Source organism: Penaeus monodon, chromosome 1, assembly GCF_015228065.2.
Source record: "Penaeus monodon isolate SGIC_2016 chromosome 1, NSTDA_Pmon_1, whole genome shotgun sequence".
Taxonomy (NCBI): Eukaryota; Metazoa; Arthropoda; class Malacostraca; order Decapoda; family Penaeidae; genus Penaeus; species Penaeus monodon.
The window spans coordinates 10208035-10220760 of record NC_051386.1 but is presented as its reverse complement, the minus strand read 5'-3'; the positions used below and the strand labels follow the sequence as shown (position 1 = coordinate 10220760).

The window sequence follows — 12726 nt, the reverse complement described above, 5'->3', positions numbered from 1 at the left end:
TTGCATTCCGTTTGGTCTTTTCCCCCTACTTCTGACACCCATTTCTACCCATATTACATTGGTGGTTGCTTCATTATACATTCCTATCTAACACATTTTGCATAATTTTTGTTTTAACTAATATCCCCTCCTGATATTTTTAAGGAAACTGCTCTTGAATCTAATCACCCTCAGCCCCCCTCCCCCCTTCTCCTTTTACGAATTCCAACCTTGTTCAATGAATATCCTTGCAGAATCCCACAACTTTAATCTAATCAAGATATCCTCACCTTAACCTATTTACCCTCCCCTTTCAATACATACCATCTTATCTTAAACTGCTGTATGACTCGATGTGTAGCACATTTAATCAACTAACACCCCCCTCTTTTTACTCCTTACTAGTACACCTTTCTTAGTGCTCCATACCTTTGATATCTAGCATGTTTCTATTACTATCTAACCATTAGCCATTCACGAATCAAAACAATTATCACACCTATTTGGAAATTTCTATGTCAAGAGTCCTTTCTTTAACTCCTTGTTCGCAGGTGGCATCTACTATGATGCCACGGCGATGTAGCGCCAGTGCAGAGGGATGCAACCCTACAGATGTGGCCCATACAGATCTTCCTGTTTGGAACGCATGGCCATCAAAAAAGCCTGCACACATTGGATTAAAAGCCATTGACCATGCCTGCTTGGGTGGACAGGTTTTCAGATATCAAGTGTCAGTTCAGAAATATTTGATCATGCCCACATGTGTAGATAGGATTTTTAGACTTGGAGTAAGGCACATAGTAGATAGGGAGGACATAGACAAAAATCCAGGAACATGATAATCCATCATCTCTAATTTTACATTCTTATAAGATTTTCAAGTCTAGGGAGAAATGGGAAAGATTCTAGGCATGAAATACAACACAAACTAAACCATTTAGAACACATTCATTATTTTTTAACTTTATCATAACGCTATCCCTACTAACACCCTTTACCTTATACTATACTCCATCAGCTCCCCCTCTACCCTTTTCACTACCATACTACCTCTATTACTGTTCAAACTGCAATTCTGCCCTAATCATGAACTCGTTCCTAACCCTCTTCTCTATTTCCGTACTAAGGGGTTTTGCCCCCACACCTTACGGTATCACTATATTTTGAATATGCTGCTATTGACCTTAGATGTTGATGCAGAAAATTTTCAATAAATAAATAAATCTCTTTGTTGAGTACAAATAATCTTGAGTTTAATACATTTGGAATGAGAAAGCAAGTAAAACTAATGTACATTACATGGCAGTATCTTTATTGATCAATATCATAAACATAATGGCAGTGGTTTCACAGCTCAATCTTGGATCTAAGGACTTACACTTACGAAAAAAAAAAAAAAGAGGGGGGGGGGGGGATCAATGCCTACTGTTGCATTACTCTATCCCAACGCCATATTGTAGCATCATCGCATACAGTTATGAGTATGTTTCCATTGCGAGATAATGCCGTCTGTCTAATGGGTGCTACACACTTTGGATGTGTCAGAGTGGAACATCTGGCTTGTGAAGGATCCGAGATATCAAGGTCCCACACGTATGTCCGGCCTAGCTGATTACCAACAGCCAATACCTGAAAGATGCAAGACAACAGAAATACAGTACTGGAGCAACTACTTTTGTTGTATTTGTAAAGGGAGATCTCAATTATCTTGAGACAATGGTAGTGTTGTTAGTTTTATTTTTTATTTAATTATTTTTTTATAACAAAAATACTATCCTCTCAATATAAATGATATCATCCTTTACAAGAGTACCCTTAGATAAAATTGGGGGGGGAAAGAAGAGGAAAAAAAAAAAAAAAATCATAATGGACATCAATATTACAAAGCTGATTTCTTATATTACTCATAACACAAAATACAAATCGGAATTACTTACCTTTTGCCAAAAATCCAAAGCAAACCTCATAAACCAGATCTCGCATTCCTTGTAATCAAATTTTTGAATAATGGTGACATTGGTGTCATTGTGCTTCAGTTCAGTCTGATTCAATAAGCCAGGCTTCCAACACACAATTGTATTTTCACAGCTCTGAAAAAGAAAACACATAAGAAATAGTTTCACAGTAACAGGGGGGGGGGGGGGGGGGGGGGAGGGGAGAAAAGGATGGATGGGGAGAAAGACAGAATAAGACACACACGGACAGGGAGTGAGAGAGATTCAATTTCTATATCCATAGCTACAGGAAAGGAAATACCTTAATGGTCAGTTTTGCTGCATTACCATCATTACTTATTATTTCTCAGTATTGATTTTATTTATTTATTTTTTGTTCTGTCAACAGGAAGTAGGAACTGTGCGGAAGTAATTCTGATCCTCTCTCTCCTCTCCCTCCATTTTCAATAGCAGCAGTAACTTTGGTCACACTATTCGTTGATAATTACATGACATACTGCATTGAAACACAGTTTTGGGTGTGTGAATTTGAGCCATATAAATATCAAAGATCAAACTAGCCTTGGTAAAAAATTAAGATTTGATGTTTTTTGTGGCTGAGCAACAAGATCAGGCGGAGAAACTGCTTTCTTTAAAAGTTAAGCAAAAGTTACACATGTAATTAGAAATTCTTGAGAGTAGAGGAGAGAAGAAATCAGAGAACGAATCGCCATGAAATCATGAAATCAAGTTACAATGCAAAAGGCCAACAAATTGGATATTATATTCATTGGCTTTAACCCCTATGATTTGGATATTGTGACATCACATCATGAAAAAAATCTGGCTTGAGGGGAGTGACAGACATGTCATCATGGGAAAATGTTGCTGAAGGCCAGGTGATGGGAAGTTGCCATCTTGAAAATTTCAACTGATGGCCTAGGAGATGAGGATGATTCACCATGAGTGCTCAAAACTCTTGGAGGATTTTTAGAATCAATGGGCATGTAAGATGTTTTTTTTTTGCATTATTTTCATCAATAAGACACTATTTCCATGCTCAGGATCCTATTCCTGCCTACTGTGACCAGTAGTGTGGGTTGTCTTACGGAAAATGGAATGTTGAGAATTTTTTAAAATTAAAACAAATTACATGATATTATTCCTGCACTGAGTTATGGACTACCTAGAGAGTTTTTGCAAGGAAAACAGTCTAGTACCATCTGCATACAGCATATCAAATGACAAATATGGACACTGGTAAACAGCAAAAGAGCTAAAAATGGTTATGCAGAGAAAAGGAAAATAACATTGCAAAGGAGAGGCATGGAGTCTTGTCACTTGACACTAGTGTTCATGTTTGCCTGGCCTACAAGCCACACATCTGTCAGAGAAATTGCTCAAGAAGCCTTATGCCTGTATTTTGGGCCACATGATGATAGTGAAACATCCAGATCCAATGGATTAACCCATAACTGACGGGTAGCATTCATAGAGGCCGGGGCCTTTGCTGCGGAGGGCTTATATCGTCACCCTAGCATGCGCGACCACTCATGCCAAATACCAGCATCCCATGCCGTTTCTTCGTAATACTACGAAGATATGTTGTATTTTCAATTTTCATTATTTTTTACAGTCTCTACTTGCCAAACTTTCTGATAAATCGAGACTGAAAGGTATTTTTGTTGTTATATAGACTCCATTCTTCTTCTTTTAACGGTAGGTTCATGTCTGAGCCGCCGTGGTCACAGCATGATACTTAATTGTAGTTTTCATGTTGTGATGCTCTTGGAGTGAGTACATGGTAGGGTCCCCAGTTCCTTTCCACGGAGAGTCCGGTGTTACCTTATTTTTTTTTTAGGTAATCATTCTCTCTATTTTATCCGGGCTTGGGACCAGCACTGACTTGGGCTGGCTTGCCCGCACAGTGGCTAGGTAGGCATTCGAGGTGAAGTTCCTTGCCCAAGGGAACAACGCGCCGGCCGGTGACTTGAACCCTTGAACTCAGATTGCCGTCGTGACAGTCCGACGCTCTAACCATTCGGCCACCGCGGCCTTGACGATCATGGGCTTCCATGATTTTTCTTGGCAATTTAGAGCGGTGGTTTGCCATTGCCTTCCGCCCGGTGTTTTTATCGAGTCACCATCTCTATTTACCCGGCACTGAGTTGGGCTTGCTTGGCCACCCAGTGGCTAGGTAGGCAATCGAGGTGAAGTTCCTTGCCCAAGAGAACAACGCGCCGGCCGGTGACTCATACCCTCGAACTCAGATTGCCGTTGTGACATTCTGGAGTCCGACGCTCTAACCATTCGGCCACCGCGGCCCCATAGACTCCATAGTTGATCATTATTCGGTCTATAGTCCGAATAAAATAAGCAGTGTGCGGCATCATGGAGTTGAAATTGTCGGTTTGTTGCATTTTTTTTGTTTGTTGCATGGTAAAAATGAGAGAGTGTTAAAACCGACTTAATCACACATTCACTGGCAAAAAAATAATCTTTTGCCATGATTGTAACAAAAAAAAACTTATGGCATGTCCATGCATACTCTATGGCATCTGCGTACGTGCCCCCGGCAGATGGTCCCGCCATGCCATGGCATGTGCGTACATGCCACCTGTTGGCAATGGGTTAATACACCATAGAGTTGAGCCAAACTTGAATTCAGAGAAACAAGGAAGTAAATCCAAATATAAGCAAACCACACACAAATTGTAATTTTCCTTACCTTAGAGAGGATAAACTTTCCTAACCAACGCACACAATCCACATAGTTTCTATGGATGTCCCTCGTGGAGAAGTCGGGGAAATTTTGTTGGAGTGTTGGAAAGGGTTGCACTGCTCTGCTAGGGTTGAAAGTGTACGAGTGATTGATGGTCTTGAGCATTATGTCAGAGGTTAATTTCCAAATCTTCAGTGAGTGATCCATTCCACAGGACACTATGCAAGTTCCTTCCACATCTATATCCTGAAAGAAATATAACCCATTTAGTCATTTCCCTCCTATTAATTTTCAATAGTGAACTGTACACAAATCTGATGAATAAACAAACAGATGATATATAATGCTGTCAATATATACTACAACTGTCTACTATGTAAACTAAATGAGTACTATATGTGTTGGGTGGCAAGTATAAACTGGTAGTTTATAAAACAATGCCAGCAACGCACGCACGCACACACACACTTATATATATATATATATATATATATATATATATATATATATATATATATATATATATATATATATATATACACATATATATCACTAAATATCTTTAATTATATAGATCCTTAAAACATTTAAACTCCAGTAACATGAACATCCAAACTTAGCATAAAGGATAACAATACTGCCTACATCAAATTTACAAAGAAAAACTTTCAATGTACACAAAAACAACACTAAATAAAGAATGATAATCTATTTTTATCAGTATCAGGAATATCATTTCTTTGGATCTGGACAAAAATTTTTAAACATTTGCAAATAATACACATATATAAGTATACTGCCTGTATGTACAGGAACTAACATGTGCATGTGCACACAAAGTGCAGAAATATATACACATGTACATTTATATTCATGCATGTATGCACAAAGGAACATATATATGCAAGAAAAAGCTACTAACAGCAGTAAATGCTTTTATATAATGGTCATGTTGCCTTACGTCATGATTCTCTTTTTTGTTTTTAATAACCCAGAACCCAATAATCATATCTTTGTGCAATAAACTGATCTACAATATTATATAATGCAGCAGGCTGTGCCCCCTGCACACTAACCTGCCAGATGAAGACCTGCAAATACTGTGTAAAACATGGGGTATAAAAGCACTGACACACTCTGCTGGGAAGTATTGGAACTGTGTAGTTCCTAAAGACTCAGGGAGGCAGCAAAGGAAACAGGAATGAATGAAAAAAACATATACTGTGCAGAAAATAACACACGACACTAGATGGCACTTATTACCACATATAATTTGTGTACCTTTAGGACTGCTTGTATTCCAGGGTGGGGGACACTTGGGGTGCATCCCCCTTCATTAGACAATACTGGGTATATATTTCATTTTCCATTGTATTTCACCCTACATGCCCATTGTAGGCTCTTTCCTCTGTGAATATATGAAGAATTCTTTGTGTCCTGGGGCAAGAGTACAGCCCCATATATATTAGATATTATAATGATCCTTATTTATCTTATTTTAACTATGTCTCTGATTCAGTCATACAGTAGAGGGTGAGAGGAATCTATCAGTAACCAGTACCATTGTGATTGAGCGCGGTAGGTCTTCTGAAAAATTATATAAATATTCAAAACCAGGCTGAAATCAGTATCGATACAAAGAATCCAAATCTCTCTCCCCTTAAATGTAAAATACTTCTAGTTGATCCTCTGGCACAACACGTGTTTTCACTGGCTCATGTTATTAAAGCTACCAGAACTGAATCAAGTCTGATCAAATGAAGTGATGAGTCTGTAAATATTAAATGGGAGGCACTAACCTGTGGCTCTATGCTCTATGTCTGGAAAGTATTGCAAATGCAAGGCAATTTTTTTGTTGTAATGGCTGACTACACATCAGACAGCATGAGACCTAACAGAAGATAGCTTGGATAGATGCCATAACAGAGCACCCTGTACATACAACAGAACATTATTAAACAATAACTATTATGGAAAGATATGTTCAGAGTAAAAACTGATCTTATTTAACATGAAATAAGCTATTAATGCTAGATAGGATATATTCTTGCTTTGATGAACCAAGGTAAAATGTTGGATGGCATATATGGTTATTATGTGGTCATGCCTGCTCTTTGTTAACATTTGCAAGCCATTTTCTCATTTTCTAGTTGCCTCAGAAAGGTAGATGCTGTTTTTGCCACAGGTTTCCTATGAAACTTCTCACCTTTAGCCAGTATCAGTTCAGATTTACTAGTTGAGGGACTTATTTACCTTCACAAATACTTTCTCCTCCTATAAAGATATTATGCCTTCAACACCTTGATTCATTATGAAACCTGGTCCTTCATAGGGGCAAAATGGTCTCTTCAAACTCCTTTATAAACTCTAAGATTTTACTTAGGTGTTGCACTTCAAAAGAGAAAAATAATATGAAGAGAGAGAGAGAGAGAGAGAGAGAGAAGAGAGAGAAGAGAGAGGAAGAGAAGAGAGAGAAGAAGAAGAGAGAGAAAAGAGAAGAGAGAGAGAAGAAGAGAAACAAGTGAAAGAAGAGGGAAAGAACAGAGGAAAAAAAAAAAAATAAAAAAATAATAATAATAATAAAAAATAATAAATAAATAACTAAATACATTAAAGTTATTTTTTGTGCCTAAAACTCCATATCTCTAAGTAAAGAATGAGTTTATACCAGAAAGTTTTCCATGTAAATAACAGGATATCTGGAATCTTAACACTATTCATGATATTTCGATATGAATATTCATTATTTTCAATTCTGTTAAGAACTAAAATGCCTCTTCTTGGATGTCATTCATACAATAATTATGTCTATGTGGGTTTTATGAATGCCAGACATAATGGTATGCAGAAGTCTTATGAACACTATAATACCATGGGCAATATCTTTTGGTCTAAAAAATACTGTACTAGTTCATGTCACACATATATAGCATCTATTAATATACAATGTAAATATGTCAAAGATCTGCAGAGAAAAAATTCCGGTTTATAAACTTGGACCCTAAATCAGGCATAAAAACAATACTTACTGCACTAAGCACTTCATCCCTGTGCGCTTCCACACCACCAAACAGAGCAACAAGAATATCTGTACGTATGTTCCACATCCTCAGTGCATGGTCCTTGCTTACTGACAGGAGGAGATTTGGGTCCCGAGGATGAAACTTGAGTTCATTGATAGCATTTCCGTGACCTGTTTTCACAAGAGTAAACATTGTCAAGAGATTTTGTTTCAAATTATTCTTCTGTTTTAGATAGACAGATCCATCCATTAAGAGTATTGTATCTAAATTAGTCATGAATCCAAAAATAATGATGAATATTAGATAAAATTATAATTTTTCTTTTCTGTTTTTTAATCCCCCTTTTTTTTTTTTTTCAGTTCTTCACTTAATGAAGATAGGGTTGTAAAACAATTTATGAAAATCATTGAACATTTCTACGGTATAAATAATTCCTGATCCTCACTAACTATTTAAATACATGATGATATATAACAAGATCAAAGACACCTACCAACAAAATGCTTGACACACTGCATAGTTGCCAGGGAGAATATGCGTATGACACCCCGTGACCCAGCTGCTGCTAAGATGGGTCGGCCAGTTTCTGTGTCAAAGCTCCAGGCTACAGTGTAAAAATTCTCTTCTGTCTGGAAAATGCAAAACCCAATATAAATGAAGTCATACCAAACCATACAAAAAGAATTGGATGACTTACTAAAAATACAGATATAAAGAGAGAATTGCTGTGAGTAATAGAACATAAATATCTTTCTTGACGCTTTTTTTTCTTATCAATCGACCACAAAGATTCGTCTCTTTAACAAATCCAAACACTTACACATCCCAATGAATACCATATCCTGGAAATATGCTGCTCATCTACCACAAGTGGATCATGCACTCACATCCGGATCACTGTAGCATTGCAGGAGCTTAGTTGATCCATCCTCCATGCACTGGTAAATAGAGATGCGATTGTTGCCTGCCGTGGCAAAGACTAGTGGCTGCCCGTCTCTCAAGTGTTGGTTGAACTGCACACCAAATATGGGCTGAGCATGATCTTCCTTTCATGTAACAGCTGTTAGAACGATATAAATATATCATATCATCACATTACCCATATCCATATGAACATCAGACATTTGCTTTGATATTTTCAAAATGCATTGGGGAGAAAAAATCAATGGTAGATTTTTTTTTTTTATATGAGTATTTTGATTTTGCCAAAGGCTTTTAAAACAGATGTAAAATTCCTTCCATACTTTTCATTTATAATGAAAAGTAGACTGTAGATTGCTTACGTGAATTTGTAGCCCATCTTTAGGGGTTGTGGGACCTTTTTCCGACCTCTCTTGTTCCGTCCTTTCCTACGCTGTGTAGGGGTTCCACTTCGAGAGTTGTCGGCATTGGAGCCACTCCCTACACTTGAGGTGTCATCCTATTGAAGGTTACAGAGTTGGTTATTACACTTTTAGGTAGAACCTAGTATGATTTTTTTTAAAAATAGAATAAATAAATATGGCAATAAGGTATTTTGTGCCTAGATCTGAACTACAACACAAATACTGGGAAAATAAGGAACCCTTTGTGTGTGAGGAAGAACCCAAACAATGCTCCAAGAAAGAAATGATGGCAGGAATAGGTAGAGCAAAGAGAAAAGGGGGGAAAAAAGAAGTGAATGTAGATGGGATGGAGAAGATGAGAATGAGAGAGATAGGGAGAGGAGAGGGGGGGGAAAGAGAGAGAGGAGAGAGGAGAGAGAGAGAGAGAGAGAGAGAGAGAGAGAGAGAGAGAGAGAGAGAGAGAGAGAGAGAGAGAGAGAGAGAGAGAGAGAGAGAGAGAGAGAGAGAGAGAGAGAGAGAGAGAGAAATAATAACAACAATAGTAATAATAATAATTATTATAAAAAAAAAAAAAAAAAAAAAAGAAAAAAAAAAAAAAAAAGAAAATTATATATATATGTATATGTATGTATGTATGTATATATATATGTTATATATAATATATATATATATATATATATATATATATATATATATATAATAAACAGCAGCACAGCACCTAAATAATCATCAACAACTATCAAGTCATAATACATAGTTGTGTATTAAGCCACAAGGTTATAACAAAATCTCACCAGGCTTATATTTTATGTACTAATGATATAGCTGTGGAAAGACAGACCAACTAATGGCAACACCATACTCGTAGTAAGAATACAAATATAAGAATATAAATACATGGTTTTCGATGTAGGTGGTTTTGGAAGCTTGTCATAACTGAATTACCCCTAGCAATACATTCCTGGAATAATGATGATATCTGTTATCCTAATTCCTATACACACATTTACCACTAATTCATAGCTTAGAAGGAAAAATATGTATGCTCACACATGCACACAGACACATGCATGATAATGTAGATACACATTGAAACTTTTCGACCAATCATACATGCCAAACAAATCCATTCATGATGTTTTTTACTACTACTTCTACTACTACTACTATGGTGGTCTAACTTAGTAGGTTATTTTACAAGAGGGGGTACAGACACTCCTTTCCACAACTATACTGTGACAATCACAGAGGAAATTTGCTGGATTTCTTCTTTTTTTCTTTCTCTGTCTGCCATTACTTTGTCACCTAGAGTTGACTTCATTTTTTTTCTTTTAATAAAGCAGGTAGCTTCCAAATATTCTGGTTTATAACCTAATTTTGCAAAAGAATTATCAGGACCAACTTACCCTACAAATTTGGCCCCAATAGTATGGGAAAGTCAGAGAGATTACCAGGGAAATTGCAGGGTAAAATATGATAAATAAGATCTAGTGTAAATATCAGAAAAAGGCCACTGCACTATCTAATGTGATACCTAACGAGGTAACAGTCCCCCTAATCCCTGCCCTAGAAAGCAAACAAGCCCCCACATAATTATGGCAGAACAGAGCTTGCAATTGAAACATGGGGTGAATTATGATGGAAAATGAATTGTACATCTAATATATCATCTAACATAATTAAGTGTAGGCCTCGACTTCCTATGATCTGCTCTATGCTCCATCTTGCTGTAAATACATGGATTCTTTGCATTTCAGGGCAGGAGTATGGCGGCAGCAGCCCCTACTAATGGGCATTGCTGGGGGTGTATTAGATGCTTTAATGACTTACTACATACAGAGTCCCCCATCAGCCCTCCCTTTGGGCAGTATCACCTAGTTCTGGTACAATAGACTGTTGAATAAATATTGTGATTGAATAAATACTGGAGTTGGGGAGTGCATTCACACTGTAAAGAACTACCATAAATACAGTTTTCATCTATGGTATATCCATTTCATGCTGTTAATAAGAAAGCTGTGCAACACACATTCTTTGGCATGCCTTTAGAGGAAAATCAAATTACAATTTTATAAGGAAAGGGAAAATCTAAGAGCACTGATCCATGACATAATTTGTGTAGGCTAAAAATAACATCTGAAATAAAGACAATTGGTCACAACAAATGCCATGCAGGAGTAGGTTCATGGCAGTTGGGTGGGAGTCCCAGGCTGGAGTACCCAATACAGAATGCAGTGAAGGGTATGCATCTGGGTACGAAACCCCTGGGTTTGGAAGGTTTTTGGTTCATACGGCAATATTTGTCGCATTCGAGAAAACCGTTAACATTTACTTTCATTTACATCATCCGCAATAGATAATAATCATCAAAGTGTCTATATTTACAGTACTGTAATACAATGTCTACCGACTATTTTTTCAGGAGTTCTGGTCACGCGTGCGCACTGTGGAATTCTCTCTCTACCCCACAGCAGGGTAAAGCGCATGACTGACATGCAGGAATATCCGATATCAAGTCTGTCTGACACTCTATCCAGCTATGAATACGTGGAAGATTTTTTGTTTTCCTTTGTGAGGGTTGGGGGTGGCGACCCCCAAGGAGGGAGGTCAGAGGGGGGGACAGACCTCCTGTATTAGACAATATAGTGACTGATTTGGTACTATGACTACAGCGTTTTGAAAATTCCACACCGTGCACACACAACCACAACTCATAGAATTACAATACTGTAATTGTGACCACTGCCAATAATAAAAGACACGCACATTTAGTCTGAATAAATGAAACAAAAACAATGAATGTAAAATCTGACAGCTGCATGACTCTACTAAATATCTATATTAGAGGTTTACTTGTCCTTTAGCTGGATTCCCTAAACCCCTGGAAACCCTGGACAGAGGCTGGAGTCTGCAGGTTTATCTCCAATGGACGTACCTTCCCCCTCTTCCTAATGTATTTCTTACAGCATTTCTCAGTGTCTCGGAGCGCTCTTCGACAGGAATCGCCTTACTTCCTTCCCCTCCCCTCCCTCTAACGCCGGCCGGCCATCCCCAGGAGCAGACAACACGGACCAAAACAAAGCACAAAAGGACCACAACAACAACAACAAAAACAACAGCAGGAGACCAGCTCGCAGTTCGAACCTCCTCCTCTTCCTCTTCTTCTCCGTGCTTCTCTAGCCCCCCCCTCCCCTTTTCCCCCTCCCCCACCTTTAAATTCCCGCAGAAAACTCGGGAAAATAATAACCAAAACCAAAAACTGACCAGGTCTTCGCCAGAATCATCCGCCACGGAATTGCTGTCTCCATTCGGTAGCGTCATGTCGTGAGTGATATCCTCTCTCTTTCTCCCTCTTCCTGCTTTTTTTTTTTTATATGACACGCCTCTCTCTCTTATCTCCTCATTCGATAACACAGCGAGATTTTAATAAAAAAAGAGGGGTGTTCCTCCGTTCCCTCAGCTTAATAAGAAGGGAGATGGAGAGGCGGTTCGCATCGCTCGCTGGTGTTCCTTGGGGTTCCTTCCCGCGCCTCAGACTCCAGTTAAATCCGGGGGTTGTAGTTGATGGCTTAAAGTTTTTTTCTTTTAATTTACCTTTTTTCCCCGTTTTTAGTTCGTTTTTTTGTGTTTAGGGTTTTTTTTGGTTTAGTTCTGTTTTTTGTTTTTTTTTATATATTATTTCTGTCTGTTTTTTTTTTCTTGGTGTTTGATTTTTTTTATCTTATTTATGGAGAGTTGTATGT

General features: G+C 37.9%; 1 protein-coding gene across 1 annotated transcript; it reads right to left on the bottom strand.

Annotated features, from left to right (window-relative positions):
• Positions 1–1273: 1273 nt before the first annotated feature.
• Positions 1274–12529, bottom strand: LOC119589721 (polycomb protein EED-like). Its single transcript, XM_037938332.1, is given in 9 exon segments — positions 1274–1608; positions 1917–2069; positions 4642–4881; positions 7665–7828; positions 8152–8287; positions 8546–8707; positions 8709–8718; positions 8942–9078; positions 12248–12529. Coding segments are annotated over 9 exon segments (1266 nt in total). The 5' UTR covers positions 12305–12529; the 3' UTR covers positions 1274–1401.
• Positions 12530–12726: the final 197 nt, after the last annotated feature.